The sequence below is a fragment of the Melanostigma gelatinosum genome (assembly GCF_949748355.1).
Source record: "Melanostigma gelatinosum genome assembly, chromosome: 23".
In the NCBI taxonomy this organism is placed as follows: Eukaryota; Metazoa; Chordata; class Actinopteri; order Perciformes; family Zoarcidae; genus Melanostigma; species Melanostigma gelatinosum.
The window spans coordinates 8,949,196-8,970,951 of record NC_136656.1 but is presented as its reverse complement, the minus strand read 5'-3'; the positions used below and the strand labels follow the sequence as shown (position 1 = coordinate 8,970,951).

The following is a 21,756-nucleotide window of genomic DNA, read 5'->3' as shown; positions in this document are numbered from 1 at the left end:
GCGCAGAGAACCTTGTGCAAACCCAAATATATCATGATTCAACTTTGGGCACTGAGAGCAGGACAGAAATAGATGCTCATTTGGGGATCTCGAGGGAGAGGGCAGTGCTCTGCTGCTGCTTTGATTTCATCAGATCAGAATCACGCTTGTGTGAGTGTGTATTTCCGGAGTAATTTCAAATGATAATTCCTGATTTGTATTCCGACAACCTGGACTTTAACTACATACTGAAGAATATATTTATTGAAGAGCCAAATGAAAGTTCACGGCGGAACCATAAATATGTGTCTTATATTTTAACATCAATTTTCTCCTTATTCCTCTGATAATCAGGAAAAATGAGGTCACTCCATCTTTTTCTCAAAGTTGCACACACAGCCATATCATGATGACAGCAAGCCATCTGCAGAGCTCCCGTCCCCATGTGTTGGTGGCCCTTTGCTCTCATTCATGCCCTCACACTGCCATCCATCTACCTGTGCCAGTCTGTCTGAACAGACATTTTGGCTTCATCTTTCTGCCCAGGTGCTCTGTTATTTTACAGCCACCTCAAACACAGTATCACTCATTGTTCATCGTGGCAGTTTCAGACAGTAGCCCTCTCTCACACATCTGGAAATGTGAAGGTTGTCGATTGGAATGCATTTCTTCTTGTCTACTGTAGGGCTTGTGATGAGGCTTTAGGCATATATGGATGGAGATTTATTTTAGTGTGAGTTTACTTTGTGCTCACTACTACAGTATGCAAAAAATAATTTCAGACTTAAAGTAAAGGTTTATCAGTGTTGGTAATATTGGAGATTGGGAAAACATTCCAGAAGTTCCACTGGTTTCCCCTCTTTTATATTGTATGCTAAGCAAAGCTAACCCGCTGCTAGCTTCATATTTTAAAGACCAATAGGAGAGCGGTATCGATCTGATGACACTTGTTTTTACCAGAAAGGGAATCACCATAGGATACTCCCCAAAATGTCAAACTTTTGCATGATATTCCAAGTTGAGAAGTGATTTGATTGAGGCTCACTGGTGCAATAAATAGGCTTGCTTTATGGGCTGAACAAGTTTTATTGCATAATAATCTCAAAACAGTTTTCAGATTTGATTAAACACTTTAAAGATGCTGACAGTGCATAAAGGCAATATCAAACATCTGGCAAACTGCAGTTTATATGCACCTTTCACCTTGACCAACACCTATCTTGATGAATCATCAATCCAGGTCAGGTAAGTGGAACGTGTAAGCACCGGGTACCTTTTCATTTGCATATGATTCATGTATATTCCAGAAATAAATGTCTAAAAATACCAGTAAATGGCGTCCGCTTTCATGATTTGTCTAAAGCTGTCTGTTGTGTTTTCCAGTGAGACAGAACATTTTATCCTTTGTGGTATTCTTGGGAGACAGTTGAACAATCCGTTGCAAGTTCTCATTCTTTGCTGCCATGGAACAGATGTGCGATATTGTTCAAAATGTTTTTACCTTAGCTGACAATTGTCTTGGCTTTCTAAGAGCAGGCCTGATTTTCCCAGGTTCATCTGTTCAGTGTGGACTATATAGTCGGCTGGGCTTGTTTCATTGTATGGCTACAGCTGTGTGTTGGAAAAATCTCCACTAGCTTTCTTTCTGGCCGGTTTACAGACATACGTCCAACAGCTGATGTATTGTTTATATTGCAGGTTGTTTGTGCTAAGATAAAAGAAGACAAACACTGTGCATTGAATGTGTGTGATTCCTTCAAGAGCTGAGCGTGTGTGTGTGTGTATGTGTGCAGACTCCCACTTTACCAGGCAGCTTCACAAAGTTTGACTTGACACAGAATTATGTAACGGTCTGTCTGTGAGTTGGGACAGTGGAGTGTAAAGCATGCCAAACAATACAGTCACCATACAATTAGGCCAAATTATGGAATTGCTGTGAGTGAAGTTCAGAGATACAGAAGAATGATGATCATGACCATCAAGAATGTACAAAAGAAGGCAATGTGGACACCACAACCATAATATGAGTATTGAACTATATTAACAATTAATACCACTGTAAATATGTAGATACATATTTTTCTAAAGAAATGAATAATGACCGAAAGTGTTGATAGTCCATTAATTGACTAATCTCTTCAGTGAGCATTAACAGCCAAACGCATTTTTCTTATTTCCAGACATGAGATAAACACACTACCACCACCAACACTCACCCACTTTTGCGCGCCCCCGCCATCAACCGTATGCACGCGCAGCCTTCCGGCGCGCTCTCCCACTGCGAAACTTGGGGAGTTGAATGATGAGCAGCAACTAGTACCAGCCGTTTTCAAGTCGGCATTGACGAGCGCCTGTGACTGAAACGAGGCTGGTTTCGGCTAAAAAGTGCACCTTCGGAAAAAAGTAACAACAACTATGGACACAAAGAGAGTGGACACCATTTCTGGCCGGGTGGATGCTGCTTCTTCACCTGGTAGGACAGTGATTGCATGTTATAATCGGGTGATTCATCGGTGTCGTGTTTGGTTTTGCGTGGAGAAAACGTCAGATAAAACTAGTGCAAGAATTATAATTTCACGTTGCTTTGCTTATTGGTCAAGAATTCGGTGTGTTTATGATCACTCCTTAATTCGGCTTTATTGCAACAGCAAACCCATTCATTGGATAAAAGTGACAGTGAAAGAATTCCTCAAGTGTTGGCGTTGATGGTCACTCAAAACTCAAACACTGTCCTCTTGACGTGCATGCGGTCTGTGGCGATAGCTCGCAATACAATTCAGTTAAAGTAAAAATGTGACGTAACGTTAATTGATTGACAGGTGAAGACAATTCCGGCTCGTTTCCCTGCTAATTAGCATTTGTTGAAAGGCAACATTAAATTGGTTTATTGTGAATGGAGTTTGGCGTAAGACTGGGAAACGATGATGTACCACACAGCTGACATGTTGAATGGTAAAACTCGTGCCAGTGAATGAGCTTTTAACGGGGCTGAATAATCCAGTTCATGGATATGTGCGCAGCGAAGAACATAATCTTCGTTTTTGACCAGAATAAGTCATAAATTGACTTTGATATCTCAGTTATAGGACACTGCAGTATCGGAGTGTAAACTTTTAGGTGTTATGTTTTTTTTAGATCTTTATTTATTTGACTGTTTTTGAAAAGTTTGGGGTTTCACTGCCTCCAACAGTAAGTCTCCCTGACTGACAGGGCTTGAATTGCAGTTGGTCTACATAGGAGATCAATGGAGAGGGCTAGGAATATGTACTGCATTTGTCTGTCGCCTATATTTAATTCTCGTAGAGAGAACCCAAATGATGTCACTGACTAATATTTCAACTTTTCATCCTTTTTCTCTTCCCCCCCACTCTCTAAAACCCCCACCACTTTGTCCCCATGTGGGCTACCACATCATGATTCCGCCCCAGGGAAATCTGAAAACATAACGGTCTCCCACACAAATGCGATATCCACCCAGCCATGAGTTGATCCTCCCAAGAGCTGCTTCCTTGGCGCAGTGATTCTTTGCATCAGTGCCTTGGAGCTCTCTCGGATCACCATTACAACTTCTGTCGTTGCGTGCCAACGCCCTAGGCTTTTCTCTCCTTTAGTACCTTATCCCTGAATTTATTTTAAAAAATGGCGATGCATGAAACGTAGCCCCGCGAGGTTTATTGTTCCGAATGAGCTACTTTCAGCACCACGGCTAGCTCCATCTTTTGTATTGACAGTGTTGAGAACAAGCTGTGTCCATTAGGCCTTTTTGTGATGGATTTCCTTTGTACCAGCATGAACTATCAGAGCTAATTATGCCTGATATTGTCTATTCAGGGCCTCAAACAATGCTTAACGTTACGTAATGTTACCATGAGGCATTGCCTCATAGCTGTTGAACCGATGCTTCATTTACCCTGATTTGCATTTAATGACTTAGGCTTATGTTTAGTGACTTAACCATTTACAACAGAGCTTAATAACCTCAACAATCAATATTTAGGACCACTGAGTCAGGGTTTTAATGTTTGAGCCAGTGAGTTATGTGCCTTGGCTTTAATGCAACACCCAATTTACAACATTTATTGGGCTAATGTTTTCACAGAGTCATTGATATTTCAGGAAGGAGGATACTTATAGTTGCCACATACACTGTCCGTTTTTAGATGTGAGTTTTTATGACGGTGAGAGCTGACCACATGCGGCGTGCGTGTCTGTCTGTCGGGGGTCCTGAGATCCCAGTGAAGCAGAGATACAGATTGAAGAAACTGCTCCAGATGTGTCAGACAGCAGAGTGTTGTGTGAGTGTTGTGTGATAGCTTTCAGAGGGCATGCTTCGACAGTGTGAAGCACATGATCGCCGATCTGAGAGTTCTTCTGTCTGTTTATTAAAACAAAAGATGTGCCGTTTGAAATCATGAGGCACTCTTAATTTATTCTAATTAAAAATCAGAGTATGAAGGAAATGTATTCCAATAAACTCATTTAAGGAGACTTGGAATTGGACTGACATTTTTAGCAATTGGCAGCTTTATAAAAGACCCATTTTGACAGCATGTTCAGGCGTTTTTCTTTTTTGTGTTTCTTTATTTAGTCTTGCATCTCTTTCAAGGCTTTACAGTAAAAAATAAAGCAAGGATCACAGTTTCTTCAGATCGGTTTGTCAAGTTTATTTTAACTTCACTCTATAAATAGATTAGAATATGACAGTTGGACTTAATAAACAGTCAGATTGGGGCATACAAACTGCTGTGAAGTTAATTGTACTCCTTTAGCAAGATGGGACCCAGGAAGAAGTCTTTGTCGTTGACAGATTGTTCTTCTGACCACCTTTTGTGCTTCCCTTGTGTCGATTAGAAAGCCAGCCCTCGGTCAAATCCCGGATTAATTGTTCCAGGAACTTCCCCGCTCGTCCACGGGGAACCCTCCCACCAGACTTTGTTTGTTTTGGATCCAGCCTTTCCGTTTCCCCTCCGAGAGACCGGGTGGAGAGCATCTGCTTGCGTGGACCATCTGCCTTGGGACTCAGGCCAGAGAAGAATGAGGGAAGGAGGAGAGAAAACAAAATGGGTGGAGGGAGAGGTGGAGTAAGACGGATAAACTGGGTGACTAATTGTGACGGAGAAGGGAAAGTCGTGGAAGGAGCATCATTGCTGTGGCGTTAACTATGGTGACAGCAGAATGTGAGGCGTTTGTGTGTGATTGCTGAATGTTAAAAGAAGTGGCCCTTTCTTTCATGTTTATTTTTACCACCCGCAGTCTTGTTTATGCCACAGATTTGCCTTTCTCGGATGGAGTGCCAAACAGCCGATGCCAACTTGGCGGCACGGCTTTGCCTCAGCTTGCAAACGTGTCTTTCTTTCTTTGTACGAAAGGTTGAACAATTGGGCGTTGTACGAACCTTATTGATGCAACTAGGCTCCAGACACATAATGAGGGCCACTTTTGATGCAGCTGATTTTGCAGCAAGCTGGAAAGTGGTATTCAAGTCATATCTGATCGGTTTTTGGTTTATTTCTCCACACAAAAGTTAAATCTTGAGTAATTAACGCAACACTATCAGCTTCTTTGTCGACGATACAAGACAGACGTACAAGGAGGAAAAATCTGTTACTGTTACTTAGAGGAAAGATTGGCAGATTAATCGGCTATCTCCCCCCCACCCAATGGCCTTTTGGCTCTTTAAGCAACTATGAAAAATGCCCATCTTTAGCCAATTAAATATCTCAGTTCAGCTTGGGACAGTTGATTTGCTCCGTCTATTGTAATTTTACAGCCTGATGATGGTTGAAGTTTTATTGCATTTTTGTATTTTTCATTGATTACTACTTTAGCATTTTGCATTGTGGCATGATGGCAGGGTGGCTTGTTCGTGACACACTGTCCCCCAATCAAAGCGTTGCAGGTTTTGATCTCCCCCCCCCAACATTATTCTCCACTGTGCCCCATAAAATCTGACCAGTTATGGAACCAACATTAACGAATCAGCCGCATGTCGGGTAGAATGAGTCTTTCCAAGGAGTCCTTGATGAAATGGTGTCAGAGCTGAACATCACACAGGCCATATGTGGAGGCAGGCCCGGCATGAGTGGCCAACTGGACGGTCCGTCTGCCTTTCTTCTCATCCCAATATGGGGGGGGATTTTGGGCTTTAATCCATCCAGAAGTACATGTGTTGCCAGCACCTAATATAGACTGCACAATGTATGTCATTCTGATGGGAGATTATGACGAGTACAGCATGCAGACATGAGCCATATGCCAGCCTGAGTCCATCTTGTAAATTAGGGTCGACCTGAACATAGATTGGAAGTATAACAGCAGTTTGCATAGAATAGCAATGATCATCAAAAGGCACATCAGTTTCATCGTTTTTCAATGTTATGTCAACGAACGTTCAACCTTAGAAATTATGGAAGGAATATGTCTGCTGTATTGCAGCCGTGGCATCTGTGTGATGTGCAAGGCTGACACCAAGTGGTTATACAGAGAAAATGATGTCTCAGTCGTGAAGAATCCTCCCCGTCACACACGTATCATCCAGTCGTTGAGCCGTAAGCCTGCACAAACTGGACAGATGTTCTTGCACTGTGTATTGTGTTATTGATTTGGCTATTTCCTTTGTCATAACAAGAGAGTGCCTCTGTACACACTTGTACCTGTTGTTGTAGCCTATATCTATCTCATGTGGCGGTCAGGTCAGATGTCGGTCTGTGCATATCCATTTCAACATAATCTAACATGGCCAGACATGTGAAAGTTATTGACTTACCTGTGAAAACAAAGACCAGGTTAGGATGATGTACTGTAAGTGGTAAGTGATGACGCAGCTCTTTTCATCATAGATTAATATATCAAGAGAATATTGACCATTTAGGCTTTGAATTTGGGTGTTTTTGCTACTAAAATGATTAATTTGTTGTTGATTGACAAAAAGAATAAATGAACTGCTTTGTCAGATTCTTTTTTTTTTTGTTCTGTTTTCTTAGATTAAACAAAAAATATTTGTACACGTACATGGTTTAGTCATATTTTATGATTCCTGTGATGTAGTTGGCAAACATGTATTTCGGATTTCTTGTCCGAGGGGAGGTATTTACTCTGCCTCTGTCCTCTATACTTAGAAAAGGTACGGCAGGTAACTCTCCTGACCTTTAGTCCACATTAGTTCTGCGGCGGCAAAAAGAAATTGCCCTTTATTTGATGAACTAAAAAAATGAGAGCGTCCCCAGAGCAATTGAAAGTGACCTTACACCATAAAGCTGCTGATAGGCTGTGTGCCATTGTGTGCTCCACTGCCACAATGACACGCATCCTTTCACAGAAGGTGCCCCAATTCCCTCCAGGTGCTTGTATCGTCACCAGCGCAGTGTCTCCGTACACGCTGGCCGATAAAGGGCCACCGTTATCTTCAGATAACAGGCACTGCGGCTGAATCATTTACGGAGGCATTCCAACACATTGACTCAGGAAACGAAACGCACTCACAGAGGGCAGGGAAGTGATAAAAGGGTTGACGCTTGTCTCTGGAGGTGCGTGTGTGTCGAGGTTTCTGTCCGATTTTCATTTTTTTATGCTTATTTTGTGCTTGTGTCTGTACAAACAAACTTTCTCTGAGCAGTATGTGCTGTGTTGAATTGCGCATACTTTTTTTTCATGTTTTTTTTTTCTGCTCTTAAAAATTGTCTGTTACATTGGCCATGATGCCAGAGGCAATTTAACAAGTGGAAGAAGGAGCAAGTGTGAGAGAGACTTGGGAAATGTGAACTTATCGACTGTCCGCACTATTGTTTCTCATTGTGCTGAGTTGCCTTCTCCCAGGAGCTTTGTCAACTACCCACTTAAAAAGCGCTGAACCTTAATTCATGCCACAATGAATACTTGTGCATAATAATGAACAAATGCTGTGATTGACACGTAATTGTATCAGCAGGATTGTTAGGTGGGTATTTCAGCCTGTTTTTCATTATCTTGTTCGACAATCTTGTGCGATTGGCCTTTGGAACAGAAGGCTGATTCTTGTAATTTGGAGTTGCATTCTGAGGCTGCAGGACTTACAAACAACCAGGCTTTGCGCGGAGCTTCTCTTAGTGCAGTGTGATGCTAAGAAGTTATAGACGCACCATTTATTTTAAAATCGAATCTGAAATTAGAGAAATTGTCTCATGAATGTGATTTGAAGTTAGCTCACGAATGAGATTTTGAAGGGCTTTAATTTTGAAACGCTCCATCAGAATGTCCTGGTTCAACTTTTCAATTCTGATGCGACAGCTGGCTGAGTATATCATCGGATACCAGTGTGTGTGTGTGAGAGTGTGTGATTAATGAGCTGTATGCCTCGCGGTTTGGACGGGACTGGGATCAGTCTTATGCAACAAGGCAACATCAGGCTTGACTTAAACATTGTCTTCCTAACGCTGTAAAACAAAATTAAATATCGTGTTGTGCACGATATCCGATCGTTATTTGTGTCGGCATTGCCCAATATTAAGTATCGTATTGGAGCGTCCCTAATAGACCGTTTGTTCTGTAACTCTGAGACTCCTCTTGTCTTTCTCAAAGCCAGTGTGCTCCCTCCTATCGGATTACTCGTGCCATGGTTCAAGAGATGGCTGCATCGAGTTCAGGTCAGTAAATAAGGGAACAACCACTGTTTCCGCAAGGACCCCATTATGGAGCTCTCGTGTTTCAAAAACCAGAAAAAAAAAATAGATCCAACATCTACTGATACAAACCGTGACTTCACCAAGATGAGCCTACATCCCTCCTTTTTTAAATACTGCATTGCAGTGTATTTAATCGGCTGTTTCCCCTCATGCATTCTGCTCATTTTAACCACTTTTAATGGACAAGGTCACTGTGGGTGTGTGAGAAATTGGGAAGGGGAAGTGTGCTGGTTGGAAGGAGGCAGAGAGACAGCCAGCCTCGACGCACATAGCTCGGTGCGTCTCGTGTCTGGCCCTGCTGTGACCACCAACTGGCCGGCTACCGCTGGACCGTAGGGTTTCTGACCACTATGACATTGGAGCAGGGAAGGAAAGATGGCAGCGACAGCATCGGTTCATTTTAAGTTGTTTCAACAGAGAATAATGAGCACTCTGATTTATGGCTCCAACTTGTGTCATGTCTCTATAGGGTTATAGTGTGTGTGTGTGTGTGTGTGTTTAAAGTTTTACTGGGCAGACTAGGGTGAGGCAATCGTTTTTTAAAGTTTTGAAACCATAAATTGTAATGTTTCCCGTCTTTGTTTTGGAACTCTTTGTGTATAACATTTCAACAAGACAAAAGGAGACTGACAGGGCAGACAAATCTGTGAATATCAAGTGAATAAGTTATAATTTTGGAAATCCCCATGCTTGGAGTGAAGCTGTAGCATACCTACATGACAATAGTACACAAGTGTAGAAGTACTGGAACACAAATTTGCTGCAAGTCAAGGCAAATAGCTCATAACTAATACATGCAACCCAAAAAAATGAGGAAAGATGTTTGCTTCTTTCTGGCTTCCATCCTACCATAGCGTCACATGATACACACATGACGTAAAACAGACAGATTCCCATGTACAGTAGATTATATTACAACCTCTTACAATTAATATTTTAGCTTGACTTCTACATTCCAGCATTAACATTACACTTGAGAAGTAAAGGGAATTAGTGCACTCTGTACCTGCTAATGTGGTGGAGAACATTGAAAAGAAACAAGCACTGAATTCATGTTGTGCTGCTGGACAGCAACCTCCTTCGCTCTTCGGTTAATGGCCTCTGTAATGGGCTGTTGGTTTATCCTGGCAAGGTTTTATGGAAATGCCGGGCTTTGTTCCAATGAGCCTGTTGTCTTGAATGTGTGTCTTCCATCATTTTTATACTGAGACAGCAAGGTTGTTGGTATTCCTTCAGCTTTTCTAAAAACACCGGCAACACTGAGACAAAAAAGGCCAGAGTCACAGGAGGCCTTAAAGGGACAGAGCATGTACTGCACATATGTGGGGAGTTCTGCTCGGCACATTTAATAAGGAGAACTTTGATCTTATTTTCAGAGGTTTGTCGTTTCTCCTGGTTAAGATGACGACGTGCTGGTAATTACTGAGGTCTAGGAACACCGCTACAGCGAAGTCTAGTGGGGCAAGACACTCAATCTTTCAGACAAACGGATCCATTGTGAACAAGCCAGCACTTAAGTGATGAAATGAAATATAAAACAAACACAGTGGGCGAGTCTGTATCTAATGCAGTTTTTGGAGGGAGAATGTAATAGTTTCCAATGCTTCTCCATGCTGAACTTATCTTCTGTGAGTGACGAAGTCAAAGCCTTGACGCCAAATACTTACTCTGTACTTATAATATGATAGAACGTAATATAATATGATACAACGCCTCTGACTTCATCGATAGGTGTCCGTAAGAGGAACACTGAAGATTTAAGTGTGCGTCTCAAAGCACACAGCACTTAAAAGTCTATGTTCAGCAGCTAATGTGGTGTTTCAGTGATTTTTTTCATGGATTGACTCGACAGATAATCGTAACTGATTGGATGGGAAAGTCTAATCCAGCATTCAGATTTGCATTCTGTTTACATGGGTCTCTGTGCTCAACTGTAACACGTTCAAGTAACTGAAACTATCGGATCTCTGCACAGCTATTCATGTTATGTGCATTTAAATGCGAGCTTCAGCCCATTTGGCCGAAGACCAGGGGACAAGTCGTTTGCATATGATATGTATAAATGTATGACACTGACTGTATGTCGTAGCAAAAGTAAAATAATTGCTTTGAGCAGTGCTGACAAACATTAACACTGTGGTAATAAATTCAGGGTGGTTAAGTGGAATGGCTGTGCTGTGGTATGCATCATCCTCTGCCAAAGAACTCGGGACAGTTTTAAAAAGGGTCAAAAACGCTGCTTAAATGCTCATTTTGATCTGTAATAACCATTTAAATGTCTGAAATGTATACCCGTCTTGTTAATTCAAATGAATCAGAGGGAAGGGCCAGGGTAGGTACAGGACATTGTTACCGACGCTAGAAGTTTTATGGATATTTCTGATTCACAGGCATCCCAGCAGAGTGTCCCTGCTGGTTTTTAACACATCTGTTGGTCTTTCTAACTGCTGCTGTCGTGGAGCCTATAGTGGCTGTGGATTGTATGACAGAGATTTATTATTTGTCTTCCATTTGATATACATGGAGGCTGTATTCTTTCTTTTTGAAAGAATTACCATCAGTGTGTGTTGCGCCTTATAATTAAGCACATATCTCATTTTGGCCTTTTTTGTAGCTGAAAAAATGTAGTAAATTAATCGGGCACAAAAAAGATGTTGCAAACACGCCAGCTCCCTCTTCTTACTGAGGGCTGGCAATTGTTTTTTCTCATGCATTATGATAACTTTGGTCCCTTCCACCAGTTAGTAACATTTTTTCCCAATACCTCCTAAATCAATGACATTCCCATGAGCCTCAGCTGTACTTTGAGTGTAGTGCTAATGAGTGAACGGTGTGATGCTAACACTCTAAGCTAAAGGTGAACATCAATAGGTTAGCATTGTGTTAGTATGCTGATGGAAGCATGAACTCAAAGGGCTGCTGTGGCTGAATAAAGCACTGCCTGGCTATATCACACCACTGTGAATGCAGAGCCACCAGCATCTTTGACGCTCTCCTCTTTCTCTGATACTTGACTAAAATCACACAAAATGGTCCTCTACCTTGAAGCAAAAGCCGCATTGTCTTCCAGCGGTTTCCTCTCTCACTCTTTCTGCTTCACAGAGCGGTTCCCGCTCTCCTCCTCCTCCCACCCCCCCCCCCCCCACACCCCTGTTCACACTCTGTTGATCAGCTCAGGAAAGTGCTTGTGTGAAACCTGAGGATCACTTGCAGCCCGAGGAAGCAGAGAGAGCGTGCACATCGTGTTTTTATCCTGCAAGGTAAGATGATGCGCAGAGGAACAATTTACAGCAGTTAGCCTTCGCACTCGACCTCAATTTCTGTGCATTCATTGAAGGATGTCAATTTGCGATGTGAGAGCAAACCAAAAAAAAGTCCTCCAGTCAGAGCAGGTGATGATCTGTCGATGTTTGAAACTTTTGCTCTTGGAATGGGACCTTCAGGGGGGACGTAACACTGACTGAGGTAGGGTGTCACGAGGTCGTGTTTTATTTAGTCATGTCGTACAAGTTAATGTACAAGTTAATTTTACTCTGCGATGATTATCTGGACACACTCGGGATGTTTGCTGGTTTAATTTGACGATGTGAGTCGGGAAAGGATTGCAGGTCAGTTTGCATGAAGACGGTCGACCTGGTACATTTACCATCGATAGTCCTGGAACAGCTGGAAGAATAACTTTCCTCCTTGAAACAACTGAGGACGCGTAAGATAAGTATTTTAAAGGGCATGCTGAAATGTCTTGCATTTCATTATGGCCATGCATAACTGGCAAAAAAATAAATAATTAGCATATGTTCTCAGGTGCATTGCCTGGACTTGACAGTTTGTTTTGCGTGCTGCTGTGGCTATTTGTGTTTAGATGTTTACCAGAGGCAGTTAAGGGGTCATTACTTTAAACACGCAGTTCTTTGAGTAGTACCCAAATAATTAGGCCTGTGTTCTTAGTTTAGTCAGAGAGTCTAGATTGTTGTTCCCAGGTCCCTGTCCTTAAAGAGAGATTACCGGATTAGATAAAGATGAACAAGAAGAGAATTTAGAGGACTTGTTTTGGCTTGTAGTGTCTTTTGTATGATTAATAGGAGGGTACCTTGGCTTTTAGATTGAAGGACTAATAAACAGTTTTTCCATGGAACTAAAGAGGCAGTTCAGTCTGCAATGGAAGCAGGATCAACTCAACCATTGTTGGTTTGCACTTGGAACTAATCTGTTTTATCTGATCTATAATGATCTCTATTGTTTGCTGCAAAAGGGGAATAGCTGGGTTTTTAGGGCTGTGTGTAGTGGATTATCCTTTTGCACGGACCGCAGGGGTGGAATATCAGCCTTGTACAGAGGAAAAGAAACATTTTCTAAGGCTAAGTATTGACATTTTATTTAGTTATTAAGCGTTCTGTAGAAACCGGTGCCTGGTGAATTTATCTATTTCAAAGGGCAAATTAGAATCTAGGGTCGATAATGTATTTATCACATATTAAGTATTATTGATTCCATAAAGTACTACAAGTGAAAAATAGCATTTACTCTCTACTCTCCAAAAAAAAAAACGATTTCCTAAACGTAGTCAAAAGTAAGTGGAGAGCTACAGAACTAACGTGAATGCGGCCCCCGCGTTTTTCTCACGCGCACCTTTTTCTCACGCGCACCTTTTTGCCGAGTTGTTGCGCGAGTCGTTGTGGGCGTTTTATATTTACAACGTGAATTAGCGAAACTGTCACTTGGGTGAAACGTGATTCAGGAGTGACACCAAGTGGAAGGAAAATATAAAATATCTCACCCAGCCCCAGTCATGTCTTTCTCAAAACCTGCCGTGAAGAGAAAGTGGGAGACGGAATCTTTTTTTGTTGAGCACCGGGGCACTGCGACGTGTCTTCTATGCACAGAGAAAGTCGCGGTACATAAGGAGTATAACCTCAAACGGCATTACTCAAAGAGACATGCCGAGGAGTCTACAAAATACCAGGAAATGAGCGCGAGGCCCGGGCCGGCGATCTTAAAACATGTTTACTGAGGAGACACGATTTTTTTAAGAAAGCGAGGGACGCGGCAGTCGAAGCGAGCTACGTGGTGAGTAAGATGATCGCCAAGGCGGGAAAGCCATTCAAAGAAGGCGAGTTCATAAAAATGTGCATGTTACAGGCTGCAAGTACTCCTTTGATGTGCAAGATGCCCCTCCTGTGCTTCAAATGGAGCTCATTGACCTGCAGTGCAATTCTGAACTCAAAGCCAAGTTCAGGGAGGTGAGTGGAATAGCAGACAAGCTTGGACAACTTTTGAGAGAATTGCCCCCCACCTTCCCTGAGCTTTCCAGGATGTTCAAGCGGACCATGTGCCTTTTTGGGAGCACATATCTGTGTGAAAAGCTCTTCTCAACCATGAACTTTAATAAGTCAAAGTACAGGTCCAAACTTACTGATGAGCATCTTCAAGCCATACTGAGGGTCTCAACTGCTTCCTCCCTCAAGCCAAATGTGGCTGAGCTGTGTGAGAGGAAGCGCTGCCAGGTCTCTGGTAGCAAGGAGTAGGCAAGAGAAGCCTATGTTCTGAAGAACCGTTCATGTTCTGAAGAACCCGTTCATGTTCTGAACAACCGTTCATGTTCTGAAGAACCCGTTCACGCTCTGAAGAACACGTTCACGCTCTGAAGAACCCATTCACGCTCTGAAGAACCGTTCACGCTCTGAAGAACCGTTCATGTTCTGAAGAACCCGTTTACGCGCTGAAGAACACGTTCACGCTCTGAAGAACCCATTCACGCTCTGAAGAACCGTTCACGCTCTGAAGAACCGTTCATGTTCTGAAGAACCGTTCACGCTCTGAAGAACCGTTCACGTTCTGAAGAACCGTTCACGCTCTGAAGAACACGTTCACGCTCTGAAGAACCCATTCACGCTCTGAAGAACCGTTCATGTTCTGAAGAACCCGTTCACGCTCTGAAGAACCGTTCATGTTCTGAAGAACCGTTCACGCTCTGAAGAACCCGTTCACGCTCTGAAGAACCCATTCACGCTCTGAAGAACCCGTTCACGTTCTGAAGAACCGTTCACGTTCTGAAGAACACGTTCACGCTCTGAAGAACCCGTTCACGCTCTGAAGAACCGTTCATGTTCTGAAGAACCGTTCACGCTCTGAAGAACACGTTCACGCTCTGAAGAACCGTTCATGTTCTGAACTGTTGTTAATGAAGATTGGATCAGTTGTACTTCTTCTTGGAATACTTGATGCGGCCCAGCCTCACCCAGACTCTACCTCCAGCGGCCCCCAGGTAAGTTGAGTTTGAGACCCCTGGATTTGACAGTAACACTCTACACATTAACTTCTGACGAGACAAAATGCAGCAAAAGCCCCGGAGTCCAGAATGAACTCCATCATCACCATATAAAACACATTAATGTGGTATTGGTCCTCCTACCTTTATAAAAGGAACACCAGAGTTTTATGATTTTTTTTTTTTTATGAACGCGTTGAATTAAGCCCCCTTTCTTAATCAAGGAAATAATTAAAAGTTTTGTCTCTGAAAGCAGATTCATGAAAACTCAATTAGATATTGACATTAAAAAGAAATGTGTGCTCTAATTATTAATTATTTAACTTGGTGTTGTGCACATAAACTGTAGGTTGATATATTTTAAATCATGACGATTGGAAGGCAAAAATATTTCTACATGCAAAACCTTTTCAGTTTCCTTTGTTTTATTCATAGCTCAGTGACATGTCAAGTATTACCATGAACCTGGAGTTTTTACGTGTTGTTCCGCATTGATATGGCTCGTTAGATAACTGGGTTGTGTTCAGGTGTTATTTAGAATGCTGTTAAACAGTCATGGATTTCACTGTAGGGACTAAATGACATCTGCAATGACGATTTTTCTGCAGGGGAAAAACAACAATAGGACTGTAAAACAGCTGTTCTTCATGAATATGAATAGCAATATTATGCATATTCATCTTTCTTAGTAAAATATGAAACTTATATATGTATATACACACACACACAGAAACATTATAGACGCCTTATGGTAGAGATCCATCGCTGTACTTCATATTTACTACCAGGAGAGGGCAGCAGGCTACAGAACAAATGAAGGATAACTATGCTCATATACAGCGTTTCCTGCATTCAGGGCAGTTTATTACCAGTGCCTTTTTATATAAGTGTTCCAATTTTAAATATGAAGTAATTTAACGTGATTCATATGGTTGTGACTATACAACATCGGATGTAACATGTACATCATTTGCTGCAGCGATGCCTGAATAACACTGAAAGAACACTAAGCCTGCAGACCGATTTTACGTCACGTGTCCTTTTATCACTCTGATAGTGATACTGTCATAAATTCTGCGAGTGTCTGCACTGCAGTAGTAATTCAGTTGGCCCCGAATGCACTCACTGTAGCTCGGATGCGTCTCTTGCTGATGGATGGTCGACTCTAATTCTGCTTTATGATTGGACATTCAAGACGGAGCACAGAGCGCATCAGTGTTCATCAGCAGCCATCGTGGGATCTACCAATTTGTTTTATTTTCCCCTTATTCCAATAAGAACATGAGTATTTTATGCTGAAGACATGATGGAGAGCTCTTTGATTGGTTTATGTGGTATACATTGTTTGTTGTTCTGTTAAAGGAGTTGGTATTTCATATTTGACATGCATTCATTCCAGAAGAACATGCTGCTCAATGGGAAATCGGTGCAGCGTCATTGCATTCCCACCTTAGGTCACCACCAGCTTAGGACTGCCTATCAGGGACATGTCCTTCAAACAGCACAGAAATGGCCTGGAAATCTATTTATTCACTGTTTTGGCCAAGTTAACAGTAATGTTACCTCATGAGGAAGTTTTAAATGGAAGGCTGCATGTGTTCGTTCATCAATTTCTTTTGTCAGACTAACCCCTCTGGCTTTTGGGAATTCTACACACACACACACACACACCATGATGTATTTGATAGTTTGTTCGCAGTGTGATACCAAATGCCATGATGAGAAGTACTGCTGAAAGGACCCTTAAACCTTGAGAAATTATACTAATCACCATGCTGCTCTACTTTGGAGACAATGTTCAAGATCATCAAGAGAGTCCTGGTGTGTGTGTCCTTGATGAGAGCGCTTCTCTCCAGTGCTGTATAGCAAGCAGGATTCTTCTGAATGAGAAATCACAATTTGGCCTGTTTGAGGTCACATGTCTGCTTCCGATAAAGCATCTCAATTTTCATTTTAATCTATTCTCCCACTTGGTCAAGAGTGCAGGCCTCTGTAGATCTGAAGCCGAAAGGGAAAAAGGCAATGATGGATTAAAGGGGAAGTTAAGGCTGCATGCAGCCTCTCAGATTGGAGAAAATGGGAAGAAGAGAGATGGCGCTAGCTAGTACCTGTGACAGCCAGGAGGAAAATACTGCACGTTGTTTACAACTAAAGGGATCGGAGATGACGAGAGCAAATTTGTTGAAATGCAGTGGTTTCACATCTTTACACATGCATAGCCTCGGATGTAACAGCAAGTTCATTATATTCCATTTATTTATTTATTATTCATGTATTGTAGTGCAGAAAACAAGTTTATGATCATCATTGCTTCGACCTGAACGGCAGAAACGTCTCCCGCCGGTCATCGTGCGATGCAGTCAATGCTCTGCCTAACAATTCTATAAATGGCTCAAATAACACTCACACTCCAGCCTTGTCAATTGGATACAGCTGAATGAGATGCTGGGTGGTTCAACACGTGACGGTAGGGCTGGGCGATAAATCGATTTAATCGATTAATTCGAATGTGTGCTTTAAGGCGATGTGTTTTATTGAAAATCGAGAAAATCGAGTGCGCGCGCATTGTTTACAAACTAAAACAATGGCGGCCAGCAGCTTCACTGCTGGCCGCCGCCGCCGCCACCTCACAACGACAACCCAGCATTTTGGAGACATTCACCAACTGTACTCCGCATGAGAAGAAGAGTGCCCGGTGGAAAGCCATCACGGATGCAGTCGCGATGTATATCGCAAAAGATATGGTGCCCATATACACCGTGGAAAAGCCGGGGTTTATTCACCGTCTCAAAGCTTTGGACCCCAGGTACGTGCTACCAAGCCGTAAACATTTTTCTGACGTTGCCTTGCCTCGGCTGTACAATAGTACACGCCAAAGGATCTCTGCGGAGCTGGAGGGGATGTCATTCTACTCCGCAACAACTGACCTGTGGTCCAGCAGGTTGACCCAGACACCGATCCACTTGACTGGTGGAAGCGTCACCAACTTAACTTTCCAAGGCTAAGTACTTTAGCAAAGAAATACCTCTCTGTGCCAGCTACAAGTGCCCCCTCTGAGAGGCTTTTCAGTGTGTGGGGGGGGGCATTGTTACATGCCACCGTGCATGCCTGAAGCCAGAGGTAGTAGACAGGCTTGTCTTCCTGGCAAAAAATATTTAGAAAAAACATGCACTACTGTTTAATACTGTTGGTTATGTTGTGAATGCACTTGATTTTGTTTACATGCACTTATTTACTGTGCAAAATATGTTATGTTGATGTTAGATCAGATGTTGCACTTTTGAAAATGTGAATGTTAAAGGGTCATATACATTTTATTTCATGCTGTGTTTGTATCAGTGTATTCAGTTAGAAAAGCTTACTGTAAAAAGTTACATTTGCACAGTTGTTTACAATGGAAGGCTACTATTTAATGCCATTTAATGTTATGTTTAATTAAATTTTATATTTAAATGATTCAGGCAAACAAAAGAGTGACCAAATACTTTTTGTATACTACAGGCACCTTTCTACAATGTTCAGGTTTTGTTTGCACTTTATTTTTATCAACCTACTTGGGAAAATCATCACAAAATAAAAGAAAAAATTGTTTTCAACAGCTTCTGTCATCTGCAAAAAATTTTGGGGGAAAAAAATCGATTTAAATCGTGAATCGGATTTTTTGTAAAAAAATCGGAGATTTTTTTTTTAGGCCATATCGCCCAGCCCTACGTGACGGTGTGCTGGTTTATTGCTGTAACCAAGCCGGGTCCCTTTGTCCAAGCTGTACCAGGAACTCCTTCCACGCAACATTAATTATGCAATCGTTGAGTGTTTTTCCACAGACTTGGTAACTCTTAGTTTCTGGGAGGGGGCCATGTGTAAGCATATGGACTGCTTTATCCCTGAACGAAAAAAAAACACACGAAAAAACGAGTCTTTAACTTTTATAGTTCCATGACAGCCACTGAATGAACCCTGCGGTGAGATTGTTGTCTGAGCAAAATAACTTTGGGTTTTGGAATTTCCTCACATTGCAGAGACACAACCATCAATTAAAACATAAGATCAACAGATAAATCAACAATGGAAAGTAGAAGTTAGAATATCTTCCAACAGGTGCTCTCTTCCCTGAAAAACACACCATGGAGCTTTGACGGTTCCTAATCTCGCTGCAGACTACAACATTAGTTTTGGAAAAGTTGGTGTGAGGCTGTGAAGGTCATTAATCATCAACCTCTTCTGCGTAACTTATCCTGCACTTGGCCACCGTCTTGTCCTCGCACGCTTTCCTTTGTCCTCTTGTCTGCTGGCGATGCAGCCGTTTGCCGGTAACCTACTTCAGTCAAGTGTTTGTATCCCGGCAGCGGCCCGGGCCCCCTTCTATAAATAGGTTCCCCTGATTGATGCCCGGTACAGTGAAACCTGGTAAGGCCTTTGGCTGCCGCGGGGCAGAAATGACTTTCTTGTGTCTGTGTCACTCTGCTTTAACGCACCTGTCCCTGTCGCGGTCTAATTTATCTCCCCTGCCTGTTTGTCAGGCAGCATCCGAGCAGCAGGCAAAGGTTCATTGCCAGGCCTGAGAGTCCGTGCAAATTCAATCCCATCCCCATGGGATAGCGTCTGATAAGGTGTGATGTATTTCATGTTCAACATAAAGGATAGGCATCTCCAGCCTATTGTAATGAGGTATTTCGGGATACATTAATGCCTTGAGTGAAGGTATTTTAAAGTAATCTGTAGCATTTGCACATTTCCTCATTAAAATAACACAATACATGTCAAATGTGTTCCCAGTTCATGATATTTTTACAAAGCTTTTTTTTTTAGCTTATGGACTCGTCTGGAAATAAAGTTGAATAATCACTTATAATTAATTAATTATAATCCCCCACACACAGAGATACTAACAGTTTATGTTTCCTGCAGCTGATTGGCATGAAACAAAGAACTGTATCATAAGCAGCAGCAGGAGGCTACAGAAAGTCCGACTTTCATCATCTGCAAATCTAAGGATAGCGATGTCATCATGCAGTGTTTTCGAGCACATGCCCAAGGTTTTTATTGCTGCTTCGATCAATAAAAACCTACTTTAACAGGCAACACTGCAGACTGGCTTCGGATATCTTCATCGCAATCTTTTCTCAAGTATTACTTTGACTCGAATACAGATTTGTTTGCCATGACAAACATGTCACATGCTATGTCAGTGACAAGTATAGGACAAGGTGTGGCCGCTGTCCCAGATGGCTGCATCAACCTGTCACTGTCGGAAGAAAAGGAAATGAGATTGAAGTCCTACTGGGAGCATCCCACTGAAACAGTGCATGTGTTTGCAGAATGGTGTTTGACCGTATCTCAGAAGTGCACATTGGAAACATTTTGACATTTACATGCCATTTTGTGATGTAAAGTTGCAAGCAGATTGTCATTTTGGGGCCGTTTTGGATAGTTTTATAGGCATGCTGTTTAATTGCCATTTCCCTGAGGAATGCATCTTTAAAGGAGTGTTTATTCTAGCATGTTGACTTTAGCTGTTCCTCAAATTTTCAGTTTTACCAATAGTTGTTACTGGTAATGTTCAAAGAGAAGTAGTAGATTGATTATTCTCTTGTATGAATGTACCAACAAGAAACTGATTCGCAATTTTGAATGCGCTTTATTAAAGACCTTAGCGGAAGGTTCGGAAACAAACCTCCAGGGAACTTCAGTCGAAGTTACTTTCCTTAATTGCTGCCAGACTTCATTGGTAAAAAATAAGTAAATAGCAAGAGTCCACAAACTGAGCAGGAAAGACCAAAGCATGAGTTTGTATAATGTGAGATGGGAGACTATCTGAGACAAAAGTGCAGTTAAAAAAACATTCCGGAAAGCTTTGAGAGCGTAAAGGCCTTTACACACCAGGGTGGTGGCGGTTGTGTTTTGAGCGATTTTATTCGCACATAAATATATATATTTTTAAAACTGTTTCTATCACAAGTACTTTAACACAGAACGTGCTAGTTTTCCTGGAGCAATGCTCATTTTTCTTGGCTTTATTCGCACTGCGAATAAAGCCATCAACCAATCGTGTTGTGCACAGCAGACGTATTCAATACACGGAGGCTCTGTGGTCTGAACTGAGACGGCAAACTTGATTACTCCTTTCAACCTTGACTAATGCAGCACATGCCAGATCCACTCCTTCTGTTCGTACCTTTCACAGTAAAAACTCAGAGACACTGCGTAAATATTTGCCAGTGGGATCTCAAATTCACTCAATTCATGCATTTCACCAAAAATAAACTGAATAAAATAGCTTACAGTAACTCAGGCTATTCAACAGTTTACTTCAGAGAGACTGCCAGACGCTGCTCTGGCTCAATAGGATTCAAGAAGACGGTCCTTTGCCTGCGTAAATGTATTTGAACCTTTTTATTTAAAAAAGTGCTGCAACTGACAGTTTATTCGTCCTGCCCCCGATGTGTAAAGGCCTTCCAGAGGTTTTTAATGCTATTGCCGTTTGAATACTCAGTTTTATGTTCCATTACCCTGCAGTTAAGCCTGTGGGACAAGAACGCAGGGTTAGATACTGTGGAAGTGGAAGCAAATCAGACCACTGCAGCCAAGAGAGACATCTGCGAGCAGATACATGGTGGAAGGTGAAGAATAGAACACAGACAAATGAGAAGTTGAAAGAGAAAGTAGAGATAGTAATTAGCAGGAGAAATGTTGGCAGGAACAGATGGGGACGAAGACAGATGGCCGAAGGTGGAAGCTCTGTCCGAAAAGTGATATTTTACAGCATAACTCTGTCTGGCTGCAACAGAATGAAAACCTGCTCCTCTGAGACAACAAGAGGACATTTTTTTTAACAGCCTGGAGTCTGCT

At 42.1% G+C, this 21,756-nt stretch overlaps 1 protein-coding gene across 1 annotated transcript in view; it reads left to right on the top strand.

Annotated features, from left to right (window-relative positions):
* Positions 1–2,394: 2,394 nt before the first annotated feature.
* kcnip4a (potassium voltage-gated channel interacting protein 4a) overlaps positions 2,395–21,756 on the top strand; it is a gene marked incomplete at its 5' end in the record, with an annotated part of 133,261 nt that continues 113,899 nt past the window's right edge. The window contains one exon of the mRNA XM_079295204.1: positions 2,395–2,452. Coding sequence (XP_079151330.1) covers positions 2,395–2,452 — 58 coding nt within the window. The remainder of the gene's footprint in view (positions 2,453–21,756) is intronic.